The 19,081-nt window shown below is 38.6% G+C and overlaps 2 protein-coding genes and 1 pseudogene across 3 annotated transcripts in view; all 3 read left to right on the forward strand.

The window, feature by feature from the left end:
* The first annotated feature begins 2,185 nt into the window (after window positions 1-2,185).
* LOC144660897 (uncharacterized) lies at window positions 2,186-4,291 on the forward strand (annotated as a pseudogene). The gene is made up of 2 exons (XR_013572174.1): window positions 2,186-2,271; window positions 2,844-4,291. The product of XR_013572174.1 is annotated as an uncharacterized LOC144660897 (transcript).
* Window positions 4,292-7,263: 2,972 nt separating this feature from the next.
* On the forward strand, window positions 7,264-11,995 carry LOC144659410 (sacsin-like). The gene is made up of 3 exons (XM_078519825.1): window positions 7,264-9,585; window positions 9,964-10,255; window positions 11,649-11,995. The coding sequence occupies exons 1-2, from the start codon at window positions 7,348-7,350 to the stop codon at window positions 10,252-10,254; spliced, it is 2,529 nt and encodes an 842-aa protein (XP_078375951.1). The 5' UTR covers window positions 7,264-7,347; the 3' UTR covers window position 10,255; window positions 11,649-11,995.
* Window positions 11,996-18,528: 6,533 nt separating this feature from the next.
* Window positions 18,529-19,081, forward strand: part of LOC144659407 (sacsin-like) — a 38,798-nt gene continuing 38,245 nt past the window's right edge. Inside the window, exon 1 of the mRNA XM_078519820.1 lies at window positions 18,529-18,707. The gene's annotated coding sequence lies outside the window, so the exon portion shown is untranslated. The remainder of the gene's footprint in view (window positions 18,708-19,081) is intronic.

Below are 19,081 nucleotides of genomic sequence, written 5' to 3' on the forward strand. Positions count from 1 at the left end.
CTTTTCGTTATATGAAATATCCATACCAAATAAATGTTGATGTAAAATTGACGACAATACAAAGCTATCGATGTTGGCACTGGGAAAAAATTAGCCTCTCTCGTTCTCTTCCCCCTTCCCAACGGGCTGACGTCGCGACGCGGTATGCCTCAAAAATATATTCCACCAAATCTTAGACGCAAAACACCCATCGATAATGAACTAGACTTGTCACAAGCCGAATGTTATGAGCGACAAATTCGCGAGAATCGAGCGACAAAGTAGTTTTTCGCCTGTTTGTCTTTCGCCAAAAATCCATAAAACGGACTTTGAGAAAGTCTAAAGCCCCCCTCCCATTGAGATCACCACCATTGTAGAGCTTGTTTTGTATTTATATCTTGACGGTATATTTTTACATATAGAGAAAGAAAACCTTACAGAATGCTTTATTGATACAAACGATTTTCAGCGGAAAATCGGTCGCTTGGTTGTTTCTTGCAGCGAACAAAACAACCCCAACATTTTGTGTATACACATTGGAACTCTCTCGGATGCCCGACTCAATTTGTTTCGATTTGGTCGCTGTGAATGGGAGAAAAATGTCAAAAAGGGGAATGGGAGAAATATTTCGTAACCTTGACCAGTTGAGACAAAAAATTGTTAATGCCCCTGGTTTGCGTCAATTTCTATTATGTTTAGCCATCATGTTTTTCCCCCTAATGGACTTGATTGGCGGCCAACGATATTGGTGTAAAGCGGTGTGTGTAAAACCAAAAGTCTCCAGAGCATGTGTATTTCTTTCTGTGGAAACAGTTCCAAGTGAAAGTGATTAGGGCTGTCCCGAATGTGCTCGGTAACTTTTGAGGACCTTTTTGCGGACACGTTTTGCCTTCCTGAGCATTTCGTGATCAAAATATAGGTTTAGAGCACATATCAAGTACGAAAAGGTCACGATGTTTATAAAAAAACTTTAATTTATGCGAATGTCTCGAATTTTTAATAACCTTTTGAAAGCTAAGTTTCAAGCAATTTTTCTTGACCGATGTTAGCAATTATTGTGAAGGACGAAAAGGAAAGCTTTCAATTAACGTTTATATAAAAAATATCAAGAAATTTAGGTTGAAACTTTTAAAATTTAGGTAGCCACTGTTTGGATTTTTAGCAATTTTTAGCAACCTTTTGGCATTCCAGTAAGCAACTTTCCAGTATTTTACGAGCACAATCGGGACAGACCTAAAAGTGATGAGCTGCCTAATTCAAATCAGGATGCCAGGATACCACTAAGGACTCCTAGGGCAGTCCGGCCCTCTCGAGCAGTTGATTATAACTTGAGCTGTTATCCTTAAATACTGCTCTGAGGCCTCTTTCTTGTATTCTCTCCAGTTTTCTTGTATCACTAGCTTTGCAAAAGTGCCACACTAAGTGACAATAGGTAACATAAGGTAAGATGGCGCATTTGAAGAATGTTAATTTTGACTGTGTTGGAATTAGGTTTCTTAATCTCATTAAAACGCCAATTCTTTGACTAGCTTTTTTACAGATAAAATTTATGTGGTCAGAGAAATTAAGATCGGAGTCTAGTGTCACGCCTAAAAGCTGAAGATTATCCGTGGTCTTGATTTCCTCTCCGTTTACATGGATGTTACCATTGCTCTGACTAAAGCCGATGCTCATGGCTTGGTACTTCTTGATATTCCCGGCTAAGAGATTTGAGCCGTACCAGTTTGTAGCAAAATTAGCACTCTCCTTGAGTTGCGATGTAACAGTTCCCTGGTCGTCCCCGATGTGATAAATTTGATGATCATCTGCATGCATTGAAAGTTTCGCGTTGAGGCCATAAGGTAGATCGTTTTGAAAATAATGGTGGCTGTATGAAATCAATACTTCGAATCGAACTATAGTAAGATTGTCAAACTCTTAGAATCACAAACAGAAATTCGGCTCTAATTAATCAGTCGGATTTTGTACATGACAAAATCTCAAGAAACTTGAGGTGAAAACAACACTCTAGCAAACACTTGGAAATGAAAATTAGTTTTTGTTAGTTCCCAATGCTTATCGGTTCGTTTCGTCAAGCGACTGCATTTAATATTCAAATTGCTTTATCATGCAAATAAACTTGTTTTTCTCGGAAAAGACATAACATGCAGGGGACTGCTACTGAGAACTTCCTTGAATCCTCTATGATCTTGGAAAGGATTCTGTCTCTTTATTCGTAACACTGTTCTTAACGATCAACATTTTTAAGTTGGTAACAGCAAAAACTCACAAGCATTTTGAGTGTCAAATAAGGTAAGGAGATCTTTTTGATGGGTTCTTAACAGAAACGTTATTTGAAACTTTAGTGAATGTAAATACGGCTTGTTTCCTGCAACGTGGAGTGGGTTTTAAAGCCACAACATTCTTTTGAGGACTAGACTTGATGATGTGATCAAAATAGTGAAGAACGTTTTTTTGCTATCAACCTCGCTTAAACCTCCGCTGAAATTCGCTCCAGACAACTCGACTTTGATAAAAACTTCTACTGTTCGATGGCAATATTAGACAGGTTTAGAGGGGACTATAAAAGACTTAACGCACTTGAATCAAACGGGAATTTCCCGGACAATTACTCAGTTTCTAAGAAAGCACCTGGTACGAACGACATCTGACAAAAGCGTTCTTCCTGTAAAAGACACTTTATCGTCGCCATGTTCTCGACCTCAAAGGTAAAGCGAAATAATATTGTCTTTGCAAAGACTTCTGAGGCAAACGTTTTCAATTCTCATTTCTTTACCGAATTCTCACTCGACTTACTCTGATAAACATGGTTTTCTGAATCACTATTGCATGAATGATTTATAACCGAATTCATTTGTTTTCAGATCATTTCGCAGACAATAGTGATAAAGGCTGTCACAGACAATTGAAGTAAGTATCCTTGGTTCTCGTTGTCGATTTTTCATAAAATTCAAGATTTATGGCGTTTGATTATTCTAGTCACAGAAAACTCGCTGAAATCGCTTCATCAGCACAATGTGTTTAACAATGCAAAGTAGGACATGTTTCTTCCATTGTGTTGGGCCACTGTTTTGCAATGTAGTCGTATCAAGTAATACCGGTAAACGCTTCGATTCTCGTCTAAAGTGCGCCGATGCGCGTCGACCGTCAGTTTTTCAAACGTTTTTCTCGGTTTTCAAATTTATTCAAATTGCGTTTTATAATTTTACTGTACCTTTGCATAAACAGCGCCCCATTAGTAAAGTTGTAGTAATTTTTAGGAAGTCGAATGTAGTGGACAAGTTTAAACTGATGTTATGATATCGGTATTTATTTTATAGCAAAGCCAGTCTAAGGTAAATCCGAGCGTTGCTGATTGGTTCTTTCTTGGTCGGGATTTTGCCATACGGACCGTTTCCATGCGAACGGTCCAACTCGTGTATTTTTTCGAAAGTCGGCAAATTCAAAATTTACAACTAAACCTGCGAAAAGAAAACGTGTACATACTCTTGTTTTTCGCAAAGAAACTACCAAACAAATTGATATTTTACAGAGGTTACAAAATAGAAGAAGAAAAAGAATATTCACCAAACGAATTTTTACTAAATTATCTTTAAGATCGGGAAGCTTCTGATGTGGAAACTGAAACAGGCATCATCGAAAGCCAGGAGGCCTTAAACGATTTTATTAACAAACAGAAAAATAAAAACAAAAATAAGAATACGGCTACTGATATGGAAGCTCTAGATCATCTCCGATGTACGGTACATGAAGGTACAAATGAAAGGAAATGAAAGCCTACCTGCTTCCCAGTTTGACCAACTTTCCGTCCAATTTTTTCACGCAGCTAATTTTTTATAAACACACGCAGCAAAAAACGGAGAAGAGTACGAACCAGCAACAATTTCCAGTTTTTAGTGCAGCATACAGCGATACCTGAGAAGAAATATCCATTCAACATTCTCAACGGCAATGAGTTTGAAAAATCGAGAAGAGTACTACTTGTAGCTGCGAAGTGCCAGTCACTAGTTCACAAGTACGGCGAAGAAAACAAGCCGCACGCCGCTCAGGCGATTGATGAAGACGACAAAAATGCGAAGCGAGAGAATTCGGTGACTCCAATCCAGATGCACTTCAATAAGTTATCTGGTGGTTTTTATCCTTTTACTTCGGTTTAGGAGCCAGAGACGAAAGGCGCCGCCCACGGGGAGAAGTTCAACTTCAACAGAAGCCGAGCCGAGCGGCCTCCTGGCTTTCGGTGATACTTCCTAACACATGCTCCAGTTTCTACATCAGAAGCTTTTCGATCTTCAGGACAATAAAATATACTTGATGAATACATATTCGTCTTCTTCGTCAAGATCAATAAATTTGTGTTCAAACTCGTGGTAGCTTGTTCTTTCTAAGTTGCTCGCGTCATCATAGTAAGTCCGTTACAGAGGAAGCCCTTTGACTGCAAGTGACCGAAAGTGTTTTTTTTTTGAACAGAAAAATAAACAAGCATGGCTCGAGTGCCATATAATAAACTACTTACTAACCTAGCTTGCTCGAGCTGTACTGGGGAATTTTGGCTCTCTGTCGTTTTTGTACGGACCTCACTATGCTCAGTCCGTACTGCCACGACCTCGAGCCAATACGGCGCTCGCGCTCGGTTTCTAAGAGGTTAGTATCCGTAGTGTTAAAAACGTTAACTGAAACGGGATGTTCTTCGACTGCACGAACTATCATACGCACGGTTACCTTTCAATTGCTACTATATATTTCTTTAGATGGAAATTCTGAGCTGGGTTTCCTCCACTAGTAATTTCAACACGTCAATGCAAGAAGACTTTGTATCAGAGTTGCTAAAGGGACGTGATATTGACGTAAAGTATTGAAATAATTCATATGTGTGAGCTGCAGATGAGATGCAAAGGGAAGAAATGATCTTCGCAGTGAATTGCAATTAAAGTAATTACAAAGAAAGAAACCGCAAGAAGTATATAGATCTAGATCTCACAAAAATATGTTTTATCGCTTAAAATTAAACACCTGGCGCGACCGCGAGACTTTCATTAAAGGTCAAATGAATAGAAATTTCGATTTTTGTTATTTTTTGCCCATGTGTTTATTAAGAGCCAAATAAACATATCCCAAAGTTTCAAAGCAATCGGTCATTACATCGCAGAGATATTGCAAGTTGAAAAATGCTTTTTTTAGGCTGTCATAATCGTAGAGTGCTCGGAAAAATTGTCGGAAATAAAAACTTGTGACGTCATAATTGGTGTTTTTGAAGACGACCGCAGACCGATTCCGCAGACGGCACCTTAAAATCAAAATAAATGTGTTTAGTGACATTTCAAGCAGTTATTTCGTTCTGTTCGGCCGTTTTTCAATGGATTGATTGTTGGTTGTTGTTTAGAGAGGCTAATTTTTTAAATAGAATAGCTAAAGCACAAAAATAGCCTAAAGTTTTGTTTGCTGTCGTTTTGCATGTCATGTGAGATAAAGGTAGAATGCACGCTAGTATGAAAACAAATCAGGAATCTCTATTGTTCTTTCTCATTAGCATTTAACGTTAAATCTGCACGCCCGGTAAGTATGCACGTGCATTTTGAATTTTGGTACACTTCAAAGCCGTTCTCTGCCGAACAACATCGTGAAATGACGAAATTCTGCGTATTTTGGACAACGTCAGTCACGACGGCTAATTTTTGGTTTTTCTATTTGGGGTTGAACGCTTTCTTTGAATATTCAGCGGGAGCTAGTTCTTAAAGCGATAAATAAGCAGAATGCGTTCGGAAAGCTGCGAGATTCTCAAGTAAAATATAAATTCATTTTGCACCAGGCGTTGTCGTTGACGTTGGCGTCGGTGCGGTCTGCGAAATCGGTCTGCGGTCGTCTTCAAAAACACCAATTATGACGTCACAAACTCGTTCCATTCCTTCCATTTCAGTGCGCAGTCATTAAAAACGTTTTCGTGAAGCCTTCGGAAATCTTCGTATTTTATGCTGTAATTCACGCTTTAACCCTATTCAGACCGGGGGGGGGGGGGGGGGGGGCTTTTGAGGCCCGCGCTGACTTTGAACTTTTATAACTTTTTTAAGATTAAATCAAACGCTCCCAAACTTTCTGAGTTTTCCTAAAATTTATCTGGCAACAATTTGGTAGGGTTGGATGATGTGTCATGAACTTGACATCACCATGGCAACGTCATTTTGACAGGCATGTTTTCCCAAATTTGTAATTTTGGGTGTTTCTGTCAATAAAAATCAACTTAAATGGAATTATTTTTACATTTTTACGGGTTTAAAGCACATTTTTATTGATTTTGAGTACTTTGCAATAATTTTGGGTGGTTTTCGGGCATTTTGGAAAAATTTTGAAATCCAAGATGGCGGATCCAAGATGGCGGCTGTTTTGACATCATGATGTAATTGTCACGTGATGTGACGTCACCATATCACGTGACATATACCAAAAGAAAGATTTTCGGACATACAATACATCCTATAAGTTTTATTGTGATTGCTTAAATATTCTGGAAGTTAGATAGGGGGGGGGGGGGGGCTTCCGAAGCCCCCCCCCGGTCTGAGAAGGTCCAAAAAAGCCCGGTCTGAATAGGGTTAAGGCTTGGAAAGCAAAAATTTTTCTTAATTTTACTCAATAATGGATAGTTTTAGCGTTTGGTTGGTTAAAATGGCATTTTGAAATTTCTGTTCATTTGACCTTTAAACGTCTTTGTAATTGTAGAAATCTATGCTGATCTTCTGGGAAAGAATACGTTCTTAATTTCTGAGATGCCCGCTGGTGATATATGGCCCTTGTTGGATAGAAATAGCTTTTGAAAGAGACGACAATACAGAAGAAATGGATATCTATCCAGAGCCAGGATCCTTGATTCCAATCGAGGACTATCATCTGTTGAACGACGCCTTTGTAGAATTTCAACCAGGGGAATATGTTGGCTATCAGCTAGAGGATCCAAGTCTGCAACTTGAGGAAGGAGTTGCAACGTACATCTACGCTATAATTATTGAGAAGGTGATGGATGAAGATGGTATTCTAGAACTCTTGAAGAAGAAGTACATAATTAACATTGGAAATGACAAAGAACCGGTAATGGTCAATGCTGTCAACCTGCACAAATTTTGTCCTTTACAAAATATACCTGAATGCCCCCAAAACAGAAATAGACGAGTGGTCTTTGGTGAGATCTCTGACGTTCTGGAAGATGCATGGACACTACCAGAAAAGCAAAAGCTACAGATAGTCAAGCGGCTAGTTCTACAGTGGCACCCAGAGAAGAAAGTACGAGATGAAGAATTCTGTTCAGATGCTTTTGAGCACATCAAGAATGAAATTTCTTGTCTAGGACTCGAAGTGACAAGTGGAGCTGTAAACGTACTGATGCAGCGGATTTCTTCTCTGCAGTTTGTTCGTGCAATTGTCAGAATTATGCGAGACGCCAACTCTCAGAGAGAAGATTTTGACGAACAAGTAATTGAAAATATGGAAAAAGTTCTTCAAAGCATCGAGCTCTGTGCTGTGGAAAGCCTCAAAACCGCACTTTTTTACAATGAAGGCTTCATTCCAGGAAGCGAAACAGAAGTGAGGTCTTTCATAGAGAAACACGGGGTGGCTGGCGAGGAGACTTACAGGGTGTATGTCAATGTGGGAACAGGAATAGACGGCGGTGCTTTGGCTAGATCCGTGGTCTCCAACGTAATTGTAGAGATTTATGGTGAGCTTCTGGGAAAGAATGCGTACTTAATTCCTGAGATGTTACTTTGTCCCCTCGGTGACATTTGGTCCTTATTGGATAGAACAGGCATTCGAGAAGACGACACCTACAAGGCAGAAGAAATGGATATCTTTCCAGAGCCAGGAACCTCTATTCCAATCGAGGACCATCATCTGTTGAACGACGCCTTTGTAGAATTTCAACCAGGAGAATATGTTGGCTATCAGCTAGAGGATCTAAGTCTGCAACTTGAGGAAGGAGTTGCAACGTACATCTACGCTATAATTATCGAGAAGGCGATGGATGAAGATGGTATTCTAGAACTCTTGGCCAAGAAATACATAATCAACATTGGACATGACAAAGAACCGGTAATGGTCAATGCTGCCAACCTGAACAAATTTTGCCTTTTACAAGAGATATCTGAATGCTCCCAAGACAGAAATAGACGAGTGGTCTTTGGTGAGATCTCTGACGTTCTGGAAGATGCATGGACACTACCAGAAAAGCAAAAGCTACAGATAGTCAAGCGTCTAGTACTAAAGTGGCACCCAGAGAAGAAAGTACGAGATGAAGAATTCTGTTCAGATGCTTTTGAGCACATCAAGAATGAAATTTCTTGTCTAGGACTCGAAGTGACAAGTGGAGCTGTAAACGTACTGATGCAGCAGATTTCTTCTCCGCAGTTTGTTCGTGCAATTGTCAGAATTATGCGAGACGCCAACTCTCAGAGAGAAGATTTTGACGAACAAGTAATTGAAAATATGGAAAAAGTTCTTCAAAGCATCGAGCTCTGTGCTGTGAAAAGCCTCAAAACCGCACTTTTTTACAATGAAGGCTTCATTCCAGGAAGCGAAACAGAAGTGAGGTCTTTCATAGAGAAACACGGGGTGGCTGGCGAGGAGACTTACAGGGTGTATGTCAATGTGGGAACAGGAATAGACGGCGGTGCTTTGGCTAGATCCGTGGTCTCCAACGTAATTGTAGAGATTTATGGTGAGCTTCTGGGAAAGAATGCATACTTAATTCCTGAGCTGTTACTTTGTCCCCTCGGTGACATTTGGCCCTTATTGGATAAAACAGGTATTCGAGAAGACGACATCTACAAGACAGCAGAAATGGATATCTATCCAGAGCCAGGATCCTTTATTCCAATCGAGTTCCATCATCTGTTGACCGACGCCTTTGTAGAATTTCAACCAGGAGAATATGTTGGCTATCAGCTAGAGGATCCAAGCGTGCAACTTGAGGAAGGAGTTGCAACGTACATCTACGCTATAATTATTGAGAAGGTGATGGATGAGAATGGTATTCTAGAAATCTTGAACAAGAAGTACATAATCAACATTGGAAATGACAAAGAAACGGTAATGGTCAATGCTGTCAACCTGCACAAATTTTGCCGTTTACATGAGATATCTGAATGCCCCCAAAACAGAAATAGACGAGTGGTCTTTGGTGAGATCTCAGACGTTCTGGAAGATGCATGGACACTACCAGAAAAACAAAAGCTACAGACAGTCAAGCGTCTAGTTCTAAAGTGGCATCCAGAGAAGAATGTGGGAGATGAAGAATTCTGCTCAGAGGCTTTTGAGCACATGAAGAATGAAATTTCCCGTCTAGGTGGCTCGTATTTATTCAAAGATAGTGATGTCACGATAGCCCGTGCAAAAGAACATGGTTCGCATCGTGAGGAATACAGAGAAAGATTTGTCCGACAATACGGGCCCTGGAAAGGTCGAAAGTCGTGGCAGAATTATCCTCCAAGTTTTTCTAAGCGGAATCCTCAACCAGGAGAGGCCAGGCGCTGGTTCAGACAAGCTGAAGCTGACCTTGCGGCCGGTGCAAATGAAATTGATTCTAGTAGACCTTCCTACGAGTGGGCATGCTTTAAATGCCATCAGGTAAAATGTCTTTTTAGTTTGATTGGTAAACAGACAAGTACATGAAAATCGCAACTCTGGGATCTTGTGCTGTTTTAGTTTTCATTTAGATTTTTTATTCACCGAGCTGGCCATATTTTGGTGGGCCGCCATGAATCTTCAAATTAAGATACTATCATTGTTTCTTCATGTACAGGGGATATCTATTTCTGTCAAAGACCAAATAGCTAAAGAAAAGCTAAGTAAAATATTAAAGAAGTAGCAGTAGAATTCTTAGATGCATGCTTTTTTATTTATTCTTTTTTAATTATGCAAGTTGTTGCCATTCTAAAAGGACTGTTATAGGTTATATTTTAATTACGTCCAAAGAGAATCCGTAACTGTAATTTGTCTCCATAGGCAGCAGAGAAGGCACTGAAGGCCGCTCAATACACAATAGATGTCGACAAGACTAGAGTCCACAACTTGGTTGAAAATTCCATTGGTCTCAGACATGTTCTCAGCGACTCCAAGTTAACCAATTTAGCAAGGAAACTGGAGACTCTTGTTGGTGGTTCAGCACGGATGCGTTATCCGGATCAGGTGTCTTGGCCCAAGATCCCAAACGAAGTTTACTCAGCCCGAATGGCTGAACAGGCCTTGCAGCTTTCCGAAAAAATTGTCGTGCGTGTTAAGCCTAGGATAAACTGAGGTGAGTATTGCTAGAAAAAAAAACAGGAATGAAACTCTTTGGAAATACAGTTGAAACCCGATATCTCGAACCTTCAAGGGAAATCGAAAAAGGTTTCGGATATCGAGAGTTCGAGTTATCGAGGGTAAAATTAATAAAAAATGACCTGATGGGGAATCGAAAAAGGTTCAAGTTAGCGGGAGTTCGAGTTACTGAGGGTTCGAGTTATTGTGATTCAACTGTAATATTTAATACATAAACCTAGTTGTTAAAATTTCTTTTTGACATCCACACATTTTGCTATTCTCTAATTAAGGAGGCTCTCACTAGTTTCCAGCACTTTCCAGCTCTCAGTGGGGCCCTGCATAAAATAAATAACAAATATAATAAAAATGGTTAAAAAGTGAAAGTTAAAAATAGAAGATGTAAAAAGTTAAATTTTAAAAAGTAATTAAAAAACTTATTAAATACTTCTAATATGTCAAATGTGCTTTTTGCTTTGTCGGGTAAAATGTTCCATTCGTGAGCAGCTTGATTAATAAATCGGTTCTGGCCCCAGGAGCGACATGATTTGGGCCTATTATAACTATTAATGTCTTTAAAGCTATAAAAATTAAAATCCCAGTCAATCAAGCCAATCAAGGCCTTTAAAAACAATATTAATCTATGAAATATTCTTCTTTCGATTAAAATATCCCAGCCAAGCTGTTGGAGCGCCTCGGTAGCAGATGAATGCCTTGGCATATCGAGCACGATTTTCGCAGCTAAATTTTGCAGCACTTGTTGGACTTTCTTCATAAGAGTAAAATTAGCTTTGTCTCCCCATGTGACATCCGCATAGTCTAACAGAGGTATTATAGTTGATTTAACGAAAAGTTCTCTAATATCTCTTGGTAGAAAACACTTATTATTAATAATTCTTCGTAGTAAGCCCAACCTTTGCAAAACCTTGCTTCGGAGGTTTTCTATATGATCTGTTTGGTTTTCTATATGATCTGTCTATATAAATGTTTGTAGCTCAGCGCTTCAAACATTTATCAGTTCTCACTACAAAAATAGTATCAAAACTAATTGTGGTTATTGTTTCTGTCACTGTTACTCATAGCAACGGTATAACCTTTTAAAAACACCCTTTATTTACGCTTTAAGTGCTTATAACTAAAACACGAGTCCGAAAAATTTCGAAAATTTCAGGTAACTCTGAAACCGCTCCGGAGAATTTTTTATGTAACTTTGCCAAAAAAGTTTATCTTAACATGCTGATCATTATTAAATAATAAAAATGGTGGTCCCGGACCACAAAGCGTAAATTAAGGGTGTATTCAACACCCTTTAATTATATTCGTCAAGATCGGGTCAGCTTGTTTATTATAACGTGTATGTATAAACTAATGCTATGAATTGCATTTGACAGGGTGTAGCGGCTACTTGCACGGAAACGATTCAAGGAACAATGTATCTCAAACACCAAGGCCAAAGTTCCTATGCATGTGTACATCGGTGAATGAGTCAGACGTAAACTTTACTGAACAATTTAGCTTAAAAATAAGCCAAATGATACATGCACAGCGATTGACGTTGCGATAAGCGCTCATGATGACAAATTTAAACCCATGTATGTAATTTGGCATGGAGTTAATGGATTCAATATATGTATGTTTGTTTACTTTATTTATTGTATAAACCTTAGCTCTAGGTGTTTGGATAGTCAAAATATCGAAGCATGAATCTAGTTCATAAATCATACCATAACCATAGTTTATCTAAATGTCGTAGCTAAAAGAGTATTTGCCTTTTGAGGAAGTTTTGTGAGAAGACAATTTGTTTATAGAGTAGACATTGTTAACCAACGCGAGGGCACATTTGAACGCACCGCTTCGCTACCTTTAGATTGAAGACTAGGCAAAAAGTGAGCCGTCAGTTCGACATAAGTCTTTTTATATTGTTGGTTTGCAAGTACTGTCCTAATTTTACTATTATAGATGACGTCTGCTATGTATTTAAAAGTAGACGAAAAAAAGTAAAAGTGTAAATGCATAATTATAGTAATCATGCACTTAACTCAAAACGAAGTATGCCCTTTAGCAGAAGAAACAGATAGTTGTATAAAAGAGGTAGGACTTTAAAGTGGATTGATGTAATTGATGTAAACAAACGTTCTCATTTTGACTCCGAATTTTAAAGGAAAAGTATATTAATAGCAGTGGATGTTTAGAAATGCACTTTATCTCAGTTTGGTTTTTAGTGGTTTTATGATCTATTCACATTTATGTAAGAATAGAACACAAAACATAAGTTTAGTCGTTGGTTTTAATGTTTGCAAGCTAATGAGTTCAAAATTCTAGACTGTTTTATAAAACAATGAATCGTTAAGCCTGCAGAAGAAATTTAAAGCTCAAGTTTGATTTTTTCCCCAAAAGAAGCCGTATATGAAAAGGCTGTGTTTTTGTAGTCGAAGAAACGAAGCTTCAATTCATGTGAGTAATACAAATTAATAGTTTGCTAGAGATAAGTAGTGCTTCGAAGTAAGCCTAGTAAAAATAAGTGTAGCAAGCAATATTAATTAATATCAGGCGAGTTTGGTCAAGCCATGGTTCGTATTTTGGCGAGACGTACCCAAATTCGCAAGTAGCCAATCAGAAGCGCGATCTACTGTCCTGATATCCTACGATATCAAGTCACTGACCTGATATGCCACCATATCACGGTCACTTTGAAGTAAAGAAGTGTTACTGTACGATGAATTGAAAAGAGATTTACCAATAAAACAGAACTTCGTAATTTAAATTAAGCGGTGTTTAGCGGTCGTAAAAAGAGAAAAACGTTCCCGCCAAAACTAAACTATTGAGCGCGCTCGCCAATTGCGCGATGTTTGCCGATGAGTACTGAGACATTCAGACTGAAAAATGGAGTCGGAATTTCTAAATTTTTCGCTTAATTTTGATTTTGAAAATTAAGAGAATGAAACTCTAAACAAACAAGCGAAAAATAAGGCAGAAGAAGAACTTGGTAAAAGTGTTGAAGACTTAGTCAACACAATTTGCAGTACGTACCTTGCAAGCATGTCATCAACAGAGCGATAAATATAACCGAAATTTAGGCTGAATTTGCGTACGGTAAATACCTAATCGTACCTTTTTGGTACGCTTCGGCTGCATATCAGGCTCGTTTGGTCTCGCCATGGGTATTTTGGCTCGACTGCGTCTCGCCAAAATACGAACCATGGCTCGACCAAACTCAGTCGCCTGATATGCCGCCGAAGCGTACCAAAAAGGTACGATTAGGTATAAATATTGCCTCGTGCAAGGCTTGTCGTTGGAGAAACAAAATGAAAAATAAAAGCATGCGTTTCATTGACACTGTCGCTTGATTCCGGAAAAAACAGCTTAAAGGGGCAGGAGACCGTCCTTCAGGGCCTGAGATTTTTCATACATTGGAGCACAACGGTGTTTAACCTTTCCGCTTTTAAGGCCCAAATAAATATGTTGCATTTTGATATAGGTTTTGAAGATTTAGAGCCCTCTCTGTTGTTTCAGTTTGGCCCGTATCTAGTTGGGGTCTCAGCCACCAGCCACCATTTAATCACGTTTGAAATCTGCATCAGTGTTACTTTTCTTGCGGAAGGTTAATCGACACAATAGTGATGGTCAAAATGCAATTTTCCCGTACAATATCAATAAATTGTCATGCAAACAGGCGACGGTTGTGACGAAAATTATCAATATGGAATTATTGATCTTCAATTGAGGCAGAGTCAGAGGAGTGGAATGAATTTGGGACTAGCCGGTGGAATAACTTGTTGTTGGCTGGATGTTTTTCCTCTTCTGTCCAACTATAGTGTACTAGACGGCGAGGATGCAGGGCCAAAACCAGATTTTTGACAATGAGGAGGCAAATGTTGTGAGTGCCGAAGGTGCGAGCCACTAGTGGGTCTGAGGAAATGCTCCCCCAGATAATTTTGAAATCTAGAAGCTGGGAATGATTTTCCCAACCGAACCGCAAGGTTTTTTTTTAATTCTGTGTTAAAATCTAGACAAGGCAAGTGCCTCGTCTTGCCTCTTGCGGTCCTGGGATGTGCCCGAAAGGGGTATCTTTTTAGGCTAGCTGGTGGCATATAAAAGAGTACGGATTTAATGAAATGAATTGAAATAAACAAAAGGAAAATGCAGGAAAAACCCAGACACTTAGGTATTTAAAAGAGCTTTTTAAAGTATCTCCAACCCGCGCAGTATTTTAAGCTGTTAATCAAGTGTAAGTTTCGAAAAGGGATGCTGTATTTTTACAGTAGGTATCTGAAAGCGGTACAATTTTATATGGAATGTATATGAAAGGGTGACCTATTCTCTCAAAAATTGTATTTGAAAGGGAAAGTGTTTGGACCTTAAAAATACTCTCACCAAATCTCAGACGCGAAACACCATCGATAATGAACCAGACTTGAATTTGCGAGAAGCGGGCGAAGAAGTAGTTTTTCGCCCGATTGCCCTCCGCCAAAAACCCACAAAATTGACTTTGGGAACGTCTAGAGTCCCCGCCCCCCGTTATCGAGACCACCGCCACGGTAGAGCTTGCTTTGTTAAATAAATATAGTTCGAGTGCTGGCTGGGCATGGGGTCACTGTGTTGTGTTCTTGGGCAAGACACTTTACTCTCCACCAAAGTGTATATTAAAATGGGGACCGGCGAATTTAATGCTGAGGGTAACCCTGCGAGGGGCTAGCATACCATTCAGTAAGGGGGGGGGGGGGGGGGAGTAGAAATACTCCTAGTCGCTTCATGCTACTGAAACCGAGTAAAGCTCCGGCCTGATGGGCCACTTGGCTCGACGCCAAATCCCTTTCCTATTCCAATATGAGACCTGCCTTTGTATTTGGCAGTCCTCGGACTGAATTATGTGTATTTTTACAAATTTATCAAGATGTATAAAAACTATGTACAGGATTTAAAATATATTAGAAGCTATTTACATTAAATATCTAACACCCCCCAGATTTATGCGCTCATGAAAAAAGTAAAACCAAACGTTACGGCCTGGGCTCATTTAGGGACGGACCATTATTTTCTTGGAGGGGGGTGGGGGGGGATGTAACATTTTCCTCTGCAAACTTTTTTTTTAGTTTATGCACCTCTGCAAACATTTTTTTTCGAAATTCTTACTATTTTTTGTTATATATATCGTTTTTGCAAACAATTTATTTTGTCTTTCCAGGCCCTGCAAACAATTTTTTTCAATATTTTTCATCCTCCCCCTCCAAAAAAATAATGGTCCGTCCCTTACGGCATTTTACTGTTGATTGCATTAATTGTTTCCAAAATTAGCCAAGGTCCATTTTCTCGTCCCAGAGCCTCTCGTCTTTCTCATACAATGACATCACGCTTCGCCATTTCTCGGAAAGATATTTTCGGAGACTTCAAAGCTGATAATTCTTGGAAAGGGGTTTGTTTGATACTACATTCCAAAGTTGGTAAAAGCGAACACTCATCATTCAGGAGCGTTTGAAGCTTTGACTTGGAACAAGGTAATAAAACCTTTTCGAATACTTTATTAATACGAACGAATTTCAGCGGAAAATCGATTTGCTTGGTTGTTTCCTGCAGCGAAGCAAAACAACTGTCTCTCTTGGGTATCCGACTCAAGTTGTTTCGACTTGCAATATCAACATGATATTTGTTACATACATTCGCGAGCTGCGATTTCGTTTATATTCGAAAAGATTTACTAGTAAATCCCATTCTGAATAGTGTTTATTTTAGACACGTCCGAAATTTTGAACTTTATTTCATCATAATTTCGCTTGAAACTCGTTTATGGATGAAGTTTCCTAAACGGAACTGCAATCAGCCTGTAAAATTGACTTATTCTGAGTCATTATAACGAAGGGAAGCATTATTTAGTAGGGTCTGGAAACGTTTAATCATAATAATAGAATTTTATTGGACAGGTAAGTCTGACGTAAAAAGCGCTTGGCCTTTAAATAACGCTCACTTAGTCACTTTGTAAAATATTCTTATCGCTATTTTTTTGAGCCATTCGCCCATATTTTTAACCTATAGTAACTTTACTTGGGCCTATTTAATTTGTAAAAGACTCACGCGGTATTCATGATAAATGCTTGGTCGAACTGATTCACCCATTGTGCTCTCCACTGTAACAAAGTCAGTGTTATTTTGCAAGAGTCCTTTCCTTTTCTTTCAAAATGGGCGACCGTGATAGTGCCAAATTATCACACGAAACAATTCAGTATACCAGTAATTCAGAAAAATATTCTAAGAAATTTGCCAATTACCGAGTATGAAATTCTGAGAAATGAAAAATCGATAGCGTGACTTACTTAGAACAAGTAACGGTTGCCATTTCAACATTAAAATTGATATTGAAAGATTCATCCTTCTTCGAAAAGGTTAACAAACCTATTGGTAAAAATTGTCAGTTTGTAGTTGTAAGCGATGCTAAAATGTTATTTGGAACGCACACGAATCTTCACGCCGTAGCTTTGTTTGTATTGCTAGAATTTGAAATACTTTTCCTAGAAAACAGGCACAAAAGGCGATCGAACGAAGGGGAAGTTGCGATGCAAATCGGCGATTGCTGAGACAGATCTCGCCGTTTTGCTGGCTTGAAAGGTAGGGTGATATCATTATTCAGCTCAGTACGTCATGTTTTAAGGCAAACTGTTACTAGAAAAACCCTCTGTTTATTGACGTTCATTAGCCTAAACTGTTTTCACGATACGTGTTACACTCCACGAGACTGTTGTACTGGCTCCCTGTAGTCCTCTAATTCCTCCCGACCGTGCAAAAGGTTAAAAAACGGTGGAAAGTCAGCATTTTGGGAAAGAAAACGTTGGAGGATAATAAATTACTTATTAGACATATCAGTTCCTAGTATTGCTGTACATTTGCACTAGTCATTTGTATTTTGATTCGCCCTTCGGGCTCGCCAAATTAAAAATACTACAAGACTCACACACTAAAATGGTCAATAACATATCGATTTTCTATATAACATAACATTTAAATTCTTGACAAAAAGCCATAAGATAAAATAAATACAATAGTGGCGAACAATTTCTGCCAGGAAATTAATTTATTTGAATTTTTGCTCAACCTTCAACTGCATCATTTGTTGCAATGCTGTAATTTATTGGATTTTGTCGCGAAAATTGGTCAGACCCACATTGTTGTAACCGGCAGTTGGAGCATTTTTTCAGTCATGATGATTGTGTAATAAGTAGACCTTCAGTTGTTTTAATAATCTTTTACAGCTACTAGCTTGGGTGCTTTAGCCGTTAACAAGTGTCAATTGTGAAAACAGTTCTTAGTTTTTAATTTCTGTCATGTTCTTAATACTTCTACCAATCTTACATAGGCGGTTAGAAAAAGAAACTATAAAGATAGAAGTGTCTGAAACACTAGCTTTCCTCGCCAATAGAAAGATCTTTAGAAAGATCTCGTGAAATATTTATCCAGGCAAGCCTTTGGGACTCGACTAAGCAACTATTAAATAGATTTAGCCAAGCTTAAAAGCGGAACTTATGAAAGCTTAGTTAAATGATTAGGAATTGGTCAAATGCTTTGCTTGAGATATATTCTTTTGGATTTAACCTCTAGTCATTTGCTTTGAGACTTTTCAGAGCGACAGATTTTGCTACATACATAGCCATCTTTTTACATCAATCTTTCGACGAGGTTACTGATCAAATTGAAGTAGGACTGTTTATGCTGTTGTTAGTTAGCTGGAGTTTGTACACTGATAGATTTTAAAACTCTTTTAGTAGGTCGCAGCGACTTTTATGTTTGTTTGGCTATGCAAACTAAATTAATTTTTCAGGGGCACCCATCGAGAATATAGTTCAAAACCACTTAAAGATAGCACCGTTGAACGTATTTTAGTATTTAAACGGTAGATATAGGCATATTTTTATCCCCTAAAATTTTTTTTATCTGTTCGGATTTCCTAGCTGAAAGTCTAGTGATCCGAAAGTTATAGGGATCAAAACAAACCTTTTCGAAAAAATTCCAGCCAGAGAAAGGCTCCCGAAAATTCTAGGTGACCTTTTTAGAGTAAAAATCCGTTAAAAATGAACAATTATACTATTTTTTAGATATTCGAAATTCCTAGGAAAGGCAGGCAAGCAAAAAAATTTACGATGAATGTTCCGAAAATTCTAGATCTCAAATCGTCTTCCGAACAGATATTTTAACGAAATATTCCGTTGGGTGCCCCTGATTTTTCCTAGTTCCCAATGCTTTTCGATTGTGTCAAGCGACTGTATTAAAATCAACATGCTTTTATCATGCAAATCGACTTTCTCGGAAAGATATAACAGGAAACCGCTACCGAGAATTTCCTAGAATCTTCGATGGTTCTTAGAAAGGGTTTGTTTATGTAATTATCGTCAGGAATAACATAACTTGGAACTTAACTTGGAGAAAGTGACAACTCGCTCAAAAGCACTTGAATGTGAAACAAGGTAAGGAGATCTTTCGTGATGGGTTATTAACGGAAACATTTTTTAAAGCTTTAACTAAACGCAAAGCAAAGCACGGCTTGTTTCCAGCTGCAATGTAGAATTGATTATATTTAGCAACGATCTCCTTTGGATGAACGTAATACTAAACTTTACCGATCAAAATAGTGATTCTTGCATTAAAAGGAGAGGAATAATTCAGACGAATAACAAAAAGATCATAGTTCATTTCCGGAAAGAATGTCTGAAACCTTGACACAAGCATGCATATACATAATTACAAAACCTTGCTAATATTTTATAACCCTTTTAACTTTCCTTCGCCTTGTCGAAGCATCAATTCCTCCTATGAACGCGGAACATTTGCATGCAGTCCC

The sequence above is a fragment of the Oculina patagonica genome, chromosome 7, assembly GCF_052425735.1.
Source record: "Oculina patagonica isolate OP01 chromosome 7, crgOcupat, whole genome shotgun sequence".
NCBI classification, from domain to species: Eukaryota; Metazoa; Cnidaria; class Anthozoa; order Scleractinia; family Oculinidae; genus Oculina; species Oculina patagonica.